Here is an 18,400-nt window from a genome sequence, read left to right as displayed (position 1 = left end):
GCTATTTAAGTTGGTCTAATAAAAGAGATCAGATTCACCCAAAGAACCGTGTCTGCAAAAGGTGCTTCCAGCTTTTTCATATTGCCAGCAGAGGGCACCAGCACCTCAAACTGCGCCCAGTCTCCAGATTTTAGGAATGATCCCCGGGAGTAGGGACACTGGGCTCTGAAGACAGATCACAGCAAGGAGCACAACACCCCAGTCTTCCCCTGTAAGCACCGGCTCTCCGCACACTGGAGATACCATAGCCACGTTCCACAGCATCTCAGGGAACGGAGGTACAACTCAGGGCTGAGTGTTGACCCAACGCTGGCACATCTTGCTGCTCTGGGGTTTAGAAGTTTACAAAAAGAGACATTTCTTCTCAATCTGCCTCTTCACCCCTGGACCTTGAACCCTGACTTGGGGAGACCCACAGTACCAGCAAAGGGGTGCATATAGTTCCCATGTCCCATTCACCCCTTGCACTGCTTATGGCCAAAGCCGGTTATGGATGTGGAGGACATCTGTTCAATGGGAACAGGACTGAGACCTGCCAGACTCATGTCAAGTGTTTGGCCCATGCTTGATCCTTTTCAGACTGGGTTGTCCAGGATTTTCCCTGCAGCGTGAGTCCTCTCTTTCAAAATCCTGCTATTCTGCTTAATGTTGGCTGCAGTTTTTCCTTGAAGGCTGATTCAGCCCCAAGAGTAAGTTCAAAGGAAGGCTCTCAGCCAACGTCTGTGAGGCTGCCACGAGTCTCTGGCAAGGCTGCAGCGCAGAAGAATGATGTTTTTAACCCCCCTTTAGTAAAAGCACCTTTTCCCCCTTCAATTCTTTTCTGCACCCAGGGGCAGTCCTGACTCCCACTGCCTCTAGTAGCAATCCTGGCTGAGGAAGGCCCTGGCTTTGAGACATCATACCATGCCCCCTGCAATGGCTGTCCCTCCCTCCCTTGTCTAAGTGCATGCTGCATATTTTTATGCAGGTCATTATGTGAGATGGCAGCTGATGAGATGCAAACTGCAGAGCTCCAGCCTTCCCAGCCAGGGATCTGTCTCTGGGAGGAAGAAGCCGTCATCCCACCCCAGGCCACCCACTGCAGCAGACATTGTGCCCAGCACAGCCGGCTTTGCACAAGGTAGCTGTTTGCTCTGAGGACAAGAGAAGCACTGGGTTTCAGAGCAGGTCCTCTGTATACACCCTGTGCAAAGCATATCCTGGCCTGAGGACTCGGACCTTGCACCTTTAGGTCAATACAAAGCCTTCCAATCATTTACTGCATAGGAGATTTATGGATGCAATCTTCACAAAGCCCATATATTACCATGAGAGGCACTGATATTAAATCTAGTGAAAGGGTTAGATCTAAGGACCTAGCAGCTCTGAGTAACCCTTTCAGATCTCCTAGTGCTCTATGCAGACCCTTAGGATAATTACTGGCTCTAAATGCACCATCTCTAATTCTTGTCATCATTAAGCACCTGGCAAAGGAGGTCATTCCTCTTATCCCCACTTTACAGATGAGAAAACTGAGGGAAAGGGAAGTGACTTGCCTATGTCCAGCCTATAGCTACCAGTGGCAGATCTGGGAGTGGAATCCAGATGTTTGAAGTCTGAAATAGAAGAGCAGCAAACAGCTGGCAAGAGCGCCAAAAAGAGCCAGTTAGAGCTAAGGAAGGAGGTTTTTCAAAAGTGCCTGAGAGCTTTAGGAACATAAATTGTATTGTCTTTCAGTTGGATTTGTGCTCCTAAATCCCTCAGTCTAATAGCAAAAGCTGGTCAGAACAAGCCATTTACTATGCTTGTTTTGCTTGAGGGAAACATTTTTCACTAACAGTCCACTGAAACAGAGCTCAGAGTGATACGTAAAACAGTATTACCGTCACACCAATATCTCCAAGGGCTTCACAGACTACCAGATACGATCCAAACAGTGCAATAATTTGTAGGCAAAGGCAGCAGTGTGGGACATCTGCTCTCTATAGCCATGTGCCTCCTAATCCACCTCCATTACCAAGAGAGGGAACGATGGCCTGGACACTTGGGTGGCGTGCCTGCCTGACACTTTCTGACAGTACCATGAGACTTCACATCCTAATGTAACATCTCAGTGGGTCGGGGCCTATTAGGACAGAAACACACCAGAAATACTGAGTAGCCAGCCACTAAAAATAAAGACAAGGCCCAAAGAATTGTGGATACAAGGTTTCAGCAATAGTATTGGCTGCACCCTCAAGTGCATTCATTATGCAGACGACTGCAGCCAAGGACAAAGCAAGGGTGGGTGCCACTGCCTAGCTGAATACGAACAGCTAGGAATGACATCTAAATATGAACAGATGCAAGAGGAGGGGGGTGGGACCTGGACCACCCACCTTCCTGGCTTCACCAATGTAAATTCTTTGCTGCTTTTGGCACCCATTTGCCCTCCTGGAAAATACTACAAGAGCTGTTGGCCTATGTTTCCCATGCAGGCTGCTCCCCAAGTGATGCTTGTGTGTTGACGACGCTTCACCGCGCTTGCAATGCTGAGCACGGAAAGGCAAACAGCAACGAGGCCATCTGGTCTCCACCTGCACCCACATCTGGAGAGCCTCCACGCTTGGCTTCCGGCAGGGTGACACATTTGCTGGAGTCCAAGAGAGCGGATGCTTTATGCTGCTGGCCGTAAGGGTACAGACAGGCCCACTTGGGGGGGATGAGCAAGTAGAGCAGGGGTAGATTGGAAGGGATGTAGTATCAAAGGGGGGAGCTGGTGGATGGGCTTGCTCAGCTTGAAGAATAGTGCAAATGCCAGGGCAGTGCATTAAACAAAGCACGTGTGAGCCTAGGGATGGTTTCTTAGAGCCGCAGCAAACAGACCACAATTCCAGTGTCCTCATCACATCAGTTCGGGTGTCTGTCAGTTGGGATGTGACAAGGCTGGCTCTGCACACTGATGCCCGCCTTGGGAGATGGGGCAGGTCTTGCAAAGTTTCCGAATGGCAGGATGTCTCTATAGTGCACGATATTACTACTTTTAATGGGTGGATTCAGTACGGGTAGAAACAAGGCTGAGGCCAGGCATCGTGCAGAAAGGTACCCTGCCAGCATCCCCAGCCAAGCACCTCTCTCCTCCTGACCTGCAGTCGTGCTCCCGTTTCAGCCTGAGGTCCCACACAGCTCTGCCCAGGCCCCTCGCTTCTGACTAGCAGTGGTCCCCGCAGGCCTGAGTCGAGATAGCTGGATGGTGTTGTGATGGGATGCCGTAATGGATAGGCATTTCATGCCAGCAAAGCCTCTTAATAAATATGCTGAGAGTCCCTCCGCGATACCAACTCTTCTCATATTGCTTCTTCATTTATTTTGCCTGCAAAGGTCATCTGGGAAATTTTTACCAATGGCTCCTCCATGGGATTCTCAAAACAAAATTAGCAGATGAAATGAAAACGGTTTTATGGGGTTGGTTTTTACATCCAAAATAATTCCCTGGCTTGTTCTTACTTCCCAGGCATGTTCAGAATAAATCATTTGGGCTAAAATTTTCCAGACTGTGTGTCACCCCACCCTTTCTCCTCCCCTCAGCCTAGCCATAGGGATTTCAGTCGTGACTCACCTCTGGTAACAGCACAAAGGGTCAGCACAAAGATGGAGGGGAGGCAAACAGACTTCTTATCCATCTGGGGAAAAGGCGAGACCCTGAATATTCCCCCTCTAAATGCAAAAACATAGGCTCTGTTTGTGTTCGCTGCTATGTCAATGCACATTGTATTGAAAATGGTGGGTTCCTGGACCACTTGAAGTCCTGGGACATTTTGTCTTTGAGTTTAGTGGGCTAGGATTTCATCCCGGGAGCAGTGAGGCTGGATAAGGAAGCACAATGCATGCTTATCTTGATGCCTGGATGCGTCCAAGGGGAGGCTCCATATCGCTAAGGCTTTCGCCTCTGAGTAAATGAACTGGGAGGATTACTTTGTATAAGAAGAGAAGCTTACCCTAATTGCTAGGCAAAGCAGAAGCCAATGCAACCACCTCCGAGATGGGACATTACAACTCTTTTCAAAGCACAGAGTCACCCTGCACAAGCTTTAAGGCTGGAAGTGAAAAGTAACATTTCTTCATAGAAGCAGAGGTGTTCGTGGAGCTGAAATGCAATTATCCAATTTGCCCAGTGCGTCGTGTTAAATATCTTTGCTCCAGCAAAAAGCGCCCTGAGACAGTCTGGGTCCAGAAACAGCCCAAGGTCTGGCTTATGTTTTCTAATCTCCCAGTTCCCGCTAGCCCCTGGTGTGCTGGGTGGTGGATACTGGATACCTTACCAACCGAGAGAGAAACACACACGACTCGGTCAAGGTAGCTGCCACGTTCCCCAGAACAGCGGCCCACTCTGCGGTCGAGGCAGCTGTGAATTATTAAACATGTCAGAGCTACGACTGTAGTTGGCTCGGCACAGTCTGCTCCTGGCACCTAAGCCCCTCTTTTCTCTTCCGCTGGCTGCACTCTTCAGCAGCTGCGATGGCCTCCTCTCCCTTCACATATGCCTTCTGTGACTGCTTGCTCAGCGGTGTCTGATCTGTCCAAGCTGGGTGGGGCAGACCAGGCTGTGGAAAGAGCATGCGAACACCACCGAGGCTGTTCCAACAAAGAAACAAAATTAAACAATTACACCATATGGTGCATTTCTCCCCAGCCTCAGACGCTTGCTGCAGTTTACTTCCCTGCCATTCAAGTTCCTGTCGACTGAATCCAACGAGGTTTCTAACCGGAGAGTCCCCGTGCTCTGCCGAGGGCTTATGCATTCTGGGAACAACTCAGGGCTCAGCTAGCTTTCCGTTCTGTTCTTTGCATGCTTATGGTGTTGGGTCTTGTTTGCCTCTTGGTAGATGGGCATGCACAGCCGAGACATCGGACAAATGCTGCCCTTAGGTAGCACTTTTTCAATGGCATTAAAGCAAATCTCCCTCCTGCTACACTGGGAAATGCAGCTGCAATGCAGCCCGTCCCCATCCCCTTGGAAGCACTGCCACGGTGTCAGTCTAACCCAAGGGTGGGCAAAATGCAGCCTGCCAGGCCTTTCTATCTGAAAAATTTAGAAAATGAACATTTATCTGCCCCTGGCTGCCTGTCATGCAACCCTCGATGGCTTGCCAAAACTCAGCAAGCGGCCCTCCGCCTGAAAAAATTGCCCACCCCTGGTCTAATCTCTGTAGCTGAGCTGAGGTTTCACCTGTCTCCATTTAGGTACAAATGCCCCAACTTGTGCCCTCAGTTCAAGAAAAGATGCTGGCGTAACATGGCAAGACTTGTGCTTAGTGGAGCAGTGCTGATTTATACCAGAAGACAGACTGGCCCACAAATTGTGGGAGTTCAAACCTCCTATCTGCAAATAGGGCTCTCACAGAGGGTGCTGGTGTGGTTTCCCCCTCACCCTAGTAAGGAATCATTAAAGGCTATGGTTAGACTAGAGAGCTGGACCAACAGATGGATCGCTAGCTATGTCTCAAAATCGGAAGCAGCCCCCTTTCACAAAATAGCTGCTTTCAGCCTCTTATTTAAAGGGCAGTTTTTATTAGAAAATCTCAACCTTTGATTTTTCAGTAAGGTCCTTCTCCTTCCAGCTATGTGAAGTGAGTCACAAGGAGTTCCTCCCAGTCAGCAGCTAGCTGGGTTTGTCTGTAGAGAGGGGCTGGGGTGAAATCAGAAACAACCAGCGCATCCATGCCAAGATGGAAGGGAAACCGAGACAAACGCTGTTTCTAATCTGAAACAAGTGCAGATAACCTGCTCCTTCCTTTCTGGCCCTTCTGTTTCTTTTGGGCTCCAGAGGTACTGAAAAGAGGAGGCCCTGGTCCCTTGAAAGCCTTGCATTATTCAACCAGGAGCAGGAAGCTCTGAAAACCTTGTGAGAACGCTTGCTCTCAGTCCCAAGTGAGTCAAATAGTTTACTGAACCACCCAGGTCTGTGTTTAATGTATCTGAAGCCAGCCACCCAACTTAGGGTGATTCACTAGTAAGGATCCAATATCTCTCCAAGCTCCAAAGCTTTCCTCTACCCACTAGATCCGTATCTGATTGAGATGGAGCGACATCAAAAGCTTCAGGACACGAAACTCCTCCGAAATATTTTGAAGGCTGAGTGTCTCGTGACGACGTAATGATATACGTGTTGAGATGTCAGTGTGACAGCCCTAATCCCACTTTGCCAAGCAGAAATTCTGCATCCACGAACATGCTCTCTGTTAGGGGAGCTCAACACTTCTAGCACCGGCCTAATGTGCTGTACAAAACTACACCTGGTCCCATCAGTATGGCGAGGGGCAAGCATCTTGGATGATATCCCTTTGTCTGTCCTTTAGATATCTCTCTCCCTTCACTTACAAACATAATCACCCGCAGCCCTGTGACATCTGCCATCTGCCTCACTGACTCATCACAGCTTGGGTGGCTTTTTCCTTGACAGCAGGAAATGCTTCCTGGCTCGCTCAGAGAAGCCAAGTCTCCTTTGCAGGATGCTGCTGGATGCCCCTGACAAGCCCCACTGATGAGGGAGGGATGGCTGGGGCTGTTTAAGCTTGGATGAGGCAGAGAGAATAGGGCTGGGCTGCAGACGGCAACACTTATGTCACAGCTTCTGCATCTGAGAGAGCCTGGTGCTCCAACACGGCCATGGATGGACTTACTGGGCTCAGCCCACATAATTATATTGCCCCTGCATTTTCACTGGCATGTGCTTTCTTTTTTTTTATCTCATTGATAAAAGGGCATGTATGGATTTGGACAGACAGACGGGGAGAAAGAAAAAAACTACTTACAGAGGCAGGTAGTAAAGCTGGAGGAAATGTTTTCCTATTTTGATTTTTTTTCAGTGATATTTTTTCAACAAAGAACAAAAGTTTCATAAAAGGTTGCCCTGAAAAATGCATCTTTTTTTTTTTTTTTCTTTTCATGGATAGATACATGGATGTTCACACTCACTCCCTCCTTCCTGGATGGTTTATTATCTCATGTACATATTGTCAGCACGTTCTCATAGAGCAGGAGGCCACGGAAGTGCCATCAGCCCCAAATGACTCTCCTTTCATATTAATGCTACTGGAGAGGGAAGGAGGTATAAAGGCAAAGTGCTTTCAACCCCCACTCTCACGGACAGAATTTCCCCTGAAGGGCTCTGTAGCTCAGGCAGCTCTTGTGGATTATAACGTGACCAGAAATACCCTCTGGAAGGGTCTTTGGTCCACGTCTCCTTATAGCCCTGACGTATTCCTTCAATAATTGCCTCTCATGGGCTCTGGCGACTGGAGTTCTGCTCCTGGGCTTTGAAATCCACACCGGGGGGATGAATCACTGTGTGTTACACAGCCAAGTCTCTCTTATCCCCTGTGTGCACAGCATGTCCTGCTGTAAATAGCCACCCAGGGCACCAGCTGGAATTGGCTGCTAGCAGAGCCGGCTGAACAAAATTTCCCTGAAAACTATGGGTGACTAGGATTAGAGATCAGTCACTTTAAGCCAGGTGAAGCCCAGGGTGCAAATGCCCCTGCAGTGGGGTGTGCACTCTGCGGTTTGGACCCACCTCTATTTAAAACGGGTGGAGCTGGCCCAGAGGCAGAGCTGGGGTTTGTCTCCTGGCCTCATGAAGAGGGTAGGGCATGAGGTCTGCTTTCTGACTTGCACGACTCCCCTGCTGCCTGGAGACCGGGGCAATTGCTTGCCCCGAGCATCATTCCTCTTCAGTTTCCTTCCATAAACTTCCTCCAGTCCTTCAATTATGGCAGGGGGGAGAGGAAAAATGTCCCACGTCTCCCCCATCTCCCATCCTATTCTCTGGTCAGAGTGGTGCTGGGAGGCGCAGAGGTCATCTTTCAGTCCAGATCTGACCCCTCCCGTCTGCCTGAGGTCTCTGGGGAAGGCTGTTCACATTAGAACAGCTCCAGCTTGTGCCCACGTGTGGGTTGTATTGTAGGCGATGATAAAATCACCTCTGCTCCTTGACGAAGAGCCAAGTCACAGCAGCTCCATGTTGTGCTGCCCCTTTCCCTCCTGCGACCTGCCCCTGCCTTCTTCTCACTGTTTGAAATGGGATGCTGCAGCTCTGAGCAAGACTTTAATCTGGGCAGCACGGAGTGGTTAGCACAAAGCACGGGGACCTGCGTCTGTTCTTGGCATCCGCTGGGTGGGATTATGCTACCTCTACAGTAGCATTGTAGTCTGATTAGACGAGTGACTCCACTGGGCAGAACAACTGCCCTTGACAGCATGGAAGGGAACTGGGGCTTCTAATCGCACTGCTGCTGGGGGACCCCTCTCCAGTTCAAGCGTGTGGTTTTAATACTCTTAAGTAACGGTCTATAGGAAACATCCCTGAGCTACTGCACTGATGTAATTCTAAACGCCATTGCACGGCCTCATCGCTCACAGTCCCGCAGGCCATAAAGCTAAGAACTATTGATCCCGAACTGACGGAGGCCTTCTGGCTCCTTTAGCTACAAGCAGATCTCGTTACACTTGCATTTAATTATGATTACCAGGCTCTGTAAAAAAAGAGGAAAAGGTTGTTTTCTCACATTTAATGGCCCGGCCAATTGTTCATGGCTGAGAACAGCAGTCCACAAACTTTTAAGGACGTGGGCCAGATTGAGTCACCTTGGGTCAGAGGCATGGGGATGGGGGACAGAGGCGAAGACCCAGGTGCTGTCAGGCTTTTCCCAATGGTAGCAGGAGAAAATGCTGGCTGCTTAAGCTCCCTGCTGCCAAATGCAATGGAAGCCCCTGTCCACAGGCTGAATCAAAAGGCTCTGGGGGCCGGATCTGGCTTCGGGATTCGTATACTTCTCTGGGGCAGGTGGAAGCCAGGGAGAGGGATAGCAAGGGGGTACTCTGCACAGCAGCTTCAGGTGCCATCAGGCAAGCATCACATGCCTACTGGCCTGAGCATAGACCAGCACAAATGGGGAGGAAATAAGGGAAAGACCAATCCAGGCCAGCTCCAAAGCCACTCCACACACTTCCCCGCATGACACTGAGCAATGAAATGCTCCATCGATGGCATCCAGGAGAGATGCCACAGACTAGCAAGGAGTCATTCGTTGGCTGAGCAGTGACTCTCAGGACTGTGGTTATGGGCCAGGCTGCCTCGGTCTTCCCTGAACCTTGCAGGCCCTGCCTTAGCAGAGGAGCAGTGCCTCAAAGGGGCGGGGGGGGGGGATGAGTGCCCAGAAGCCTTGCAGCTCTCCACAGCCTAAACCCAAAGGTAAGCCTTGGCCTCTGGGCACACTAAAGAGCAGGGTCATGGCTGGGAGCTGACAGGGTAGCATCTGTTTGCAGACAAGCAAGGAGCACTTCCAGCATGAAAGGACTTGGCAAACCATAGTCCAAATTAATTAATGCTGGTGTTTTTGGAGTGAAGGGGCAGGGGGAACCACAAGGGCCTGGAGCAAAATTCCAGTTTGTGCCACAGGGTAAAAGGAAATTGTTCATCTCCTGTGAGCTGCATGGAAAGGGAGCTGCGGGGCTCCAGCCCCCGAGGATGCCAACGCCTGGCTCTATCGCTCTGCTGCAGGCGCTGGCAACTTGCTTCCTTGCCCTGGGTCATGAAGACCCAACCAGAGGAGGAGCACAGGGGAAGCAGAGAAGTGACTTCAGCAACTAGAAAGGTCGAGGACTCCATGTAAGGACATTATTCCAGCCAGTGCAGCCTCCCACTGTGCTCCAGAGACTTGACCAGCATGGACTGGACAAGGGGATTTATGCAGGACATAGGTGGGATACAGACCTCGGCATCCAGGAGATGAAATCAGTGCCAGATTATGACATGCTGAGGCCCTAAGCTATGTCCATTTTAAGAGGCCCCATACAATTAAAAAATTCCACAAAAATGGATTTTCCATAAAATTTTAAAATGAATTATTGTTATTTCTGCACAAATTTATGAACTCAGTAAGAATAATAACGGTGGAGTCATATAGATGTATATTTTTGCCATATTAGAATGAAAATGTCCAGGGTTTTTTTTTTTTCCTTATTTAGAGGCCCCTCATATTGTAAGGCCCAAAGCTGTAGCTTAAGTAGCAGAAGCCTAAATCTGGCCCTGGGTGAAATGACACGATTTGGGGATCAAATGCCAAGATTCTTCCCCAAAGAAGGGCCTCAAGACTTGGCTGACAGCTGTTTACACTGTAAAGGGAAGATACAATTTCCCATGGGAGTTCATTGGGAGCTACGTACCCAACTACCCCTGAGTGCCTTGGAAAATCTGCCCCTAAGCTCCTGTGGGGCACAGGCTATGGTCTGTCCATTCACAGAGAAGACCCAGTTAAATGCAATGCAGTAGCTAAAGGATGCATTGATCCTAATAAGGATACAGCATAAAATAAACTGTTCTAACATCTTATCCCCTGCAGCCTTTGATCTCCCTTTGGGGAATGGTGCGGCACTGTCCTAGCACAAGAGAAGGGGAATCTCATCAGACATTTTCAGCAGGGGGATGGAAAACACATGACCTGCAATGCTTCCTTCCTGGAGGTGCTGAAGTTTTGACATGAGGGTGCTTGGGGTGGGGGATCCTTTATAATAGAGATCTATTCTCCATTTCTTCTGTGGGCCTCCTACAGAGCCCAAGTGTCATCAAAGGGCCAAAGTACACATGAATCAGACCTTTGGACTGACATTAAAAGGAAGAAGTGGGCAGGCTGCATGCTCCTAAAAATGACTTCTGCCACGGGAAGGGGTGAGCCGACCACCCCAGAGTAGCAAATTCCCTCCATATCCATACTATGGGAAGCTGCAGTGAAAGACAACCTTGTCTCAGGCCTGGCTTGGAGGAGACCCACTGACCAAATAAGTCTTTGGCTTCTCAGCTGAGACTGCCAGCGAGAACAAGAGCTGCAGCATGCCTCAAGATGTCAGCATTGCAGCAGGAGTGGGAACTAGTGCTACAGCCCACGGTGCAGTTGAGCTTTGTATTTCGTGGCCTGAAGCATACATTTCTAGAAGGAATGTCTTGGAAAGTCTATTGTTTAGGATTTTGGAAGGTTATTCTCTCCAGAGCAGGCAGTGAAATTAGTCTCCCTGCCATATTGCTGGCATGTTACAGAAACACTTCCTCTGGGCTGCTGAGAGCAATCACCATTCCCTGCAAACTCAGCCAAAGCCAACAAGCCTGGCTGAAGAATGATGAGTTCGAGGTATCTCAGACCCTGACCTTATCCTTTATTATCATGGTCGTTGTGTCTTCTTGTCTTGCCTTCTCTTCTAGGCTCTCTAAAACAAATACTCTCCATAAACAGTCGCCCACGTGAGCCACACTCGGTGGTCAGCACATCCGGCCTGCGGCATGCCACACACCACCCCCACCGACCCACACTGTGTTCCCAGTTCCCCACGGGCAACAATCTGCATCCAGGAGGGCCAAGCAAGAACGCCGCCGGCCACTCCCTGCTTCCTCTTCCACTCTTCCAATTCAGCTGGTATCAAGGCTGGAGGAGACGGATCGCTTCCTACGCAGCGTGTGGCTTTGATCAATGCAAGATTGCTCTTTGCACCATATTTTCCTAGTGCTCAGCTAAGTAGGCTGACTGTGGTTGAGGCTTTGGAGTTCCTCTGGAGACAGGGGGTTTTTTTTTCCATGAAACAAGCTTGTTTTTTCATACGGTGCCTTCCTTGAATTCCATCCGGCAGCGAGGCCCAAATTCTCCTTTCATTTACATTGGTGCAATCCCACAGAAAGCAGCATGGTTGCAGTGGTAGAGGCCAGTGCAGAATTTGGTTCCTAGCTTTTCTATACGGATTAAGCCTGTTGCCCTTACTCTCCCCACCCCTCTGCTCTTAACCCCACCCTACCATCCCTTTTATTTTGGGAAAAAACTGACTAATTAAGATGTTCCTATTTCTCTGAGTCCTTATCTGGCCTCTGTCAGTACAACACCAGAGCACATCAGCATCATTAATGTACATATCCAGGCAACACACTCCAAATTAACTCCATTTTACAGATATGGAAACTGAGGCTTAGCAACAAAAAGGGACTGGACTACGATCACAATAGAGGACAATGGTGAAAGGGAGAGCTGATCCCACATCACCTTGATCCCTGCTCAGCGCCTAAACCACAAGATGCTGCCTTTGCTCCTATGTCTCTTCAGATCAGCATTTTTCCCCGTAGCTTATGTCCTATATAAAAGCTGGAATGCTTTGAAGCTCCAGCTTGCTAGTCCTCTCCATTCATTAAAGCATCTCCTACGTGGATTTTGTAGGGTTGGCCTAGATGCAGGGATGCCTTCCAGGCCAATGCTCCAACAATAAAGTTAAGAACAAGTCCTTCCAACTGTTTTTAGGGATTCTGCCTTCTTTTCAACTTGTTCCAGTTGTACATACTGTCCTGGACACATGCCTGGAGCAAGCACTGATTGCTGCTTCAGAGCTGACATCTTTGCACATAGATGAACCAAGATATTCACACACACACACACACACACACACACTAAGAGACAGCAGCAGAATCACTAAAAATAACTCTAAATTGTACAGGCGCCGTGGCCAACTCGAGATGCTACAGTCACTCCAAAGACATTTCCTGGAGAAGGCTCTCAAGCTGAAGCACAGTCTGGGGATGAGTGATATGCTCCAAAGCATGTGGAAAGCCAGTGTTCAGACAAGGGTTTTCCCTTGTGCATGCAGCTGGCGAAAGTGAGATTCTGGCATTTCAGAAAAGTATGCTCCCGGCAGTTGGGAATGTGGGGAGCGCTCCTGGCAGGACAGCGAAGGCTTGAAGGGACAGGGCTGGACTACAAGAAGCACCACAAAGTTATAAAGATGGCCCTTCCATACTCTTCACCCCTCCCACTGTTAGCGTGGATGAAGTGGACCTCTGGGGTGCACCCCTGGAGAGTTAAGGTAAACTGCAGTTTTAAGAAAACCCTGCACACCTCACCTACTCATTAATAAAAGACCTCTTCCAGCTTTCCACAAGTCAAAACTGTGTAGGGGTTTCAGGTTCAGCCCTGCACCCATGGAGCTCAACAGCAAAGCTCCCACTGAATTAACGCTCATTAGCAAAAGTGCACTAATGAATGCATAGACGTGCCCAGGATAAAGAGAAGGAAGAAGGCTTTGGTTTCAGAATCCAGCCCTCCCCTGCGCTACTGCATGATCTGAAAAAATCCCACTTTCACCATACTGCCAAAGTGTCTTATCTGCTGGTAAAGGAAAGGCACTAAGACAGTGCCTCTACTATGCAGTGATCCACGGCCAAAGCAGAGACCAAGATTATCCAGGTGCCTAGTGATTTGTGTGCTTCCACATGTGGAGGTTTGAACTGAGACTCCTTACAGGGGCCTGAGTTTTCGGAGGGTGGGTGCTCAGCATTGCTAAGAACCAGGCCCCATTACAGGGTCTCAAGTTGGAAAAACGGGCAGGTACTAGTCACATTGGGGGATCTTGGCCCAGACTAGTTAATGAAACTAAAATGGAGCAGCAATCTCCCACGACAAGGACTCGGAGACCCTGTTCTGTCCTCCAGCATATGCATGTGACCATCACTGGAGTCTGGGTGGACCTGGGGGGAAAGCCTGAGCCTAACAGTCGGTGCAAAGTAGAAGAAGATGGAAAGACTCCAAGCCTGGGCCTGTTCTGACCAAAGAGGAGCTTAGCTCAGGCTGCCAGTCAGCTGGGCTAAATGCGGCTCTCACTGCCAGCTCTAGCTCCCTCTCCTCTCTGCCACATCCTCTGTGGTAGCTACACTGGTTTTAATTAGCCAGTCTCCTCTGAGGTTGCATATTTGGCACTTGTAGCTCAGTAAATTGCATGTTATTAAATATTACTAGCATGTTGCAACCTCCTGTGGGCACTAGGCAGGCAATCGGATCCTGTGCCTCTACCAGGACGCAGGGCTTTGTCTTTGGTCCTCATCCTTTGCCTGCTCTCACACGCGCACACGCACTTGTCTCTCTTTCTTTTGCACACACGCCCCTCTTGCTGTCTGTGGCGTGCACACATCACCGTCTTTCTCTGGCTCGTTCTGCCCTAAAAAGTTTTGCCAGCACATCTGTGCTGGTTGGGAGTGTGATATTTTTTTCTTTTCTTTCAACAGACTTTGCTGTGCTAGCAGAAAGCAGTTATACTGGAGGGGGAAAAAAATCTTTGGCTGGTATAGGTTATGCAGTTGCTTTGCTGGCAACACTTTTATATGTAGATAGTCTCTCTCATGCACATTGTCTCTTATCCAAACATTCCCTTTCCCTCTCTCTCATATCCCTACACGCTCTTACCCCGTCTCTCTCATGTTACATGCAGACGCAAGCCAGGTCTGCACAACAAATGGAAGCCAGCATAACTATATTGGTCACTGGTGTAATGCGGATTGATGTGTGATCTGCACGGCTGTGCTGGCTTCATCCCTTAGTGTAGACAGAGTTATGACAGCACTAGTTTCATATTATAAGTTGCATCCACACTAGGAACACTTTGTTTGGATAGTGTACCGGGTGAGACAGCTGTATCAGGAAAGGCTCCCAAGTGTAGACCTGAGCTTAGCCTTCTCTTCCCCAACTCCTTTTTACCCTCTCTCTCTCACATGCACATGCACTCTCACACACAGATGGTTTTCTTCAGCCCGTCACTACTGGCTTTCTGCATCATGTGCATTTCAAACCCACGTGTGTTTTAACCTCCTCCCCATGGCATGTCCTATGAGGAGCTAACTCTCCCAACCTGCTTCCCAAAGAATAAAATGGACTCATTGCTGCTTTGCCTTCCACCCAATCCAGTTAACCTGAGTCCTGAAAGCACACATCACCCTCTTCCTAACACATAGTGACAGGAGCATCGTGGGATAAAACTGGGTCACTCCAGTACTGGCACCCTGAAGCTTTCTTCAGTTTAAAACATTTCAATCAATTATGAGCTTCCATGCTTAAAGTATTGTAGGGCTGGCTCAGAACCAGGGTCATAAATACTTTGCAAGGGTCATAAATACTCTTCCCATGTGTCTGGTCAGTAGAAGACAGTAGGGTAACTCTACAAAAGAGCTCTGGTACGAAGATTCAGTGTGGTTAGGGGATCAGCCGGTCCCTAGGCATTTCCTTCCATCTTATGGCAGCATTAATATAGTCCGCTTTATCCTTTGGGGTTGCATTTAAATGGACTCTCAAACACAGTGCAAAGCTCCAAAGCCCATCCTGCTTAGGGAACAGCCAGGTGACTCTACAAGTCATTCTGCTGGCTGGGGAAGAGCTACATCCTGATGGGAAACCAGTGGGTCCTGGCCTTGCTCTCCCCGTCTGGAATCCACGAGGGGCTCTGAAGGTGAGGGATTCCAGGTAAAGGGCATCAGGGCTGGGGGTCCTTCAGGACCCCATCTGTTCCTGCCCTGGCCTCACAAGATGCCTCCGGTTCAATCACAAAAGAAGAATGATTCATCTGCACCACAGGACTACGTATGTTTGCTCTTTCCATTTGGGGAAGGAATGTTCTAGCTCTTCCCCCGACACTGGTTTTATGACCCTGACCCTCTGGCGGCTGCAAGTCCGCAGTGAAAGCTTTGAAATGTCAAGCAAGGATGAGAAATGTGCCCTGCCTTCTCCCCTCTGCTCCCTGACGTGCTGCTGGCTGCAAAGGCTGCGACCATCTTTCCTGCTGCCCCAGACACCACAGAGGGCTGCAGCTGCCTTGAGCCGTTCTCAGACCGTGCATCGCTTTGATGGCTGGAACGGGCAATACACAGCGGATGCTTCCTCGGATGCATCCTCCTATAGAAGCTAAGGAGCCTTACAACAAAGAGAGAGGACAGAGCAAAGCTGTAGCACCTAATACCCGGAAAGGTGCTGAAAGCATCTTCTTCACATCACCGCGCAGGGCATTAAAGTCCTGTGTGTTTGGCTGAAGACATCAGGACAAGTCCTGCCCTCAAAGACCCATGCCCAACCCCACGCACTAACATCACTCATACAAGCCACGCAGCAACACCTCTGGTGAACCCCCACGGACCACAGCAGTCACGCAAGCCGACATACATCCACAGATTGATGTACCCGTGCAGCCCACTGCACTGACGGATGCACACAGTGCGTGACTGCTGGCCATTGTGCAGATGCAGTAATGCCACTGACTAACGGAGGCAGAGCTTGGCCTACTGGACACCTCCCAGGAAAGGAGAAGAGAACCTCTTAGAAGTGACAGCAACCCCTCCCAGAACCTCTCTCTCACATCTGCTGCCAAGAAAGCAGAAAATGGGACCTTTTCAAGGAAACTCTCCTAGACCCACCCTCTCCGTGCTGTCACTGCTGCCTCACCGAATGCCAGCAGATCATCATGTAGTCTCTAAAGAACAAGGTAAGACCGTTACAGGCTCGCCCCTAGCGTGCAAAGAACTGAGAGTAAGATGGTGCCTTACCATGTGATAGTTAATCATTTCCTGCAGGCTGTCTCCAAATTTGTCAAGGCACTCCTGTGAAAGAAGAAGCAAGCAGGCGGTTAATGGAGCAGCTGCCCTTCTTCCCCTCCCCTTTCCAGTTTAGTGCTGAGCACAGCACCCCCCTGGCTATTCCTTTTGCATGACAGTTCTACACGTTTCCTAAAAAACTAATGCTCGCCAACCCAGTTTCGAAGGACCCTGTCTGCACTCTGGCTTCTTAAAACCACAGTTCCCCTTGCAAAGGTTTTAGTGGTGAAAAATCAGGGGATTTTTTTTCAGACACTGAATCTGCCCTGCGTGGGACTAAAATGACGCGAAGGTTTTAAGCAAATCTGAGCAGATATAAACTTCACCCCCAAGGATTTGATATTCAGAATATCTAGACCATACACAGCATCTGAAGAGTCATCAGTGAAATGGTTCTCATGGATTTATGGGCAATTTTGATATGATTTATGACCCCAAATGGGGCTGAGAGTTGGTCTGATTTCCCTACTTTTGATGGGAAAAGTGTTATCATATTGCTGCAATGATCTCCGAGCACTTTGCAAATATTAATTTAACCTCACAGCCATTTCTTTTCCAGTGGCCCCTCCAGGAAGTGAACCCATTTCACAGAAAGATGAGCTGAGTCACGGGGAAGCCCCCTCCCCCTATGTCTTCCCTTTTCAGGGCTTTGGAACGAGACTGGCAAAGGTGAGCAGGGCAAAAATGGCCAAAGTCCTGCTCCTCAATTCTGCCACTCCGTTCCCTAGAAACATATGCACGTACAGGCTTAAAGGTACCAACCTAATAGATAACAGCCTAAGGTACCATTTCACGCTGAAAAGCATCCCTCTAGCAATGGGGGCTGCAAGCCTCTCTTGGAAAACATTTGCATTCGCTCAGATTAGAGCCAATTCCCAGAAACACCCCTCCTGTCTTTAATGCCATTGTCTCGTGCCTTGTCCATCTCTCAACAAGTTTGCTGCCCAATACCCCAAAGAGACTCACTGAAATCATTTCGTCCTTCTTGCATTGTTGAGACAGGTCTCGGACCCCAGTGACGAAGTGTTTGTTGGTGGTGATGTAGGCTTTCCCAGCCTCGATCATGCCACTGCATAGCTTCACCAGCTGCAGAGAGAAGGGGAGGGAGAGTTGTGAGCGGGGACAGTCATACAGAGTTGGCCAAAGCATTTGTAAGCAAAGCAGACTTGCAAGTAAGATTGCAGAGTCAGGCTTGCTGCTTGTGGTGAGAGCAAGGCTTGAACCCAGGACTTCTTCTGTAGCTAAAAGCAAAAGCAAATACAGCCTGAGGCAGATTAGCAGATCTACTGACTGGCAGCAGTAGATATGAGTTGCCCCAAGTGCATGACTCACCCACTGGAGAGAAATACAAACCCCACGTCAAATCGACACCAGAAAACCACCCCTGAAGCATCTTGCAAATTTTAGCCTGGACTATTCTTAGCCTGAAAATTCAAACTGAAGCCCCATTCTTTGCTGTCTTCGAGAAGGGCGCAGACGTTCGAACAGGGAACAGAACATAATACTCACATGCCTTCAGTGAGTAAGCCTGTAGCACGAGCAGGGGTAGACGTCTGGGCCCAGATTCAAGGCTCAGCCCGGCAGTGCTACCAAGTTAGCGCTCTCGTTACTCAATGCAGCGGTATTTGGGGGTTCCTACTGAATAAGCGCCTGCATTAAGGACCCCATGTCCATTTTCTACCCAAAATACTTGGCTATTGTCAGCTGACATTTCTGCCATAGCGACACACAGCACTTTTTTGAGGTTTCCCTGGCCAATTTCTGCCCTTTGGCACCACAGGTGGGTACGTGCTGCTTCTCTGAATGACTCCCTTGCCACTGCAGACAGCACAGGTCCTTGGGAGTGCACAAGGACAGTTAGACAACACCAATTTACCCCGTCAGGATCTGGCCCTTACGAGTGCAAAGTGAAGCTTGGAACCATGCCCCACGTGTGCCACGGCCAAGATGTTTGGCTGAGGAGGGCTGCAGAGCTGAGGGGTGCCCTGCTCTGAGAACAGGGGG

General features: G+C 49.4%; 1 protein-coding gene across 1 annotated transcript in view; it reads right to left on the bottom strand.

Annotated features, from left to right (window-relative positions):
• The window catches only part of ACAP3 (ArfGAP with coiled-coil, ankyrin repeat and PH domains 3), a 153,070-nt gene that overhangs the window by 53,473 nt on the left and 81,197 nt on the right, over window positions 1–18,400 (bottom strand). The window contains exons 3-4 of the mRNA XM_014610109.3: window positions 17,363–17,482; window positions 16,349–16,402 (exon numbers count right to left, since the gene is read on the bottom strand). Of these exons, the coding sequence (XP_014465595.1) occupies window positions 16,349–16,402; window positions 17,363–17,482 (174 nt within the window). The remainder of the gene's footprint in view (window positions 1–16,348; window positions 16,403–17,362; window positions 17,483–18,400) is intronic.

Source organism: Alligator mississippiensis, chromosome 13 (genome assembly GCF_030867095.1).
Source record: "Alligator mississippiensis isolate rAllMis1 chromosome 13, rAllMis1, whole genome shotgun sequence".
NCBI classification, from domain to species: Eukaryota; Metazoa; Chordata; order Crocodylia; family Alligatoridae; genus Alligator; species Alligator mississippiensis.
This window is presented reverse-complemented; position numbering and strand designations above follow the sequence as displayed.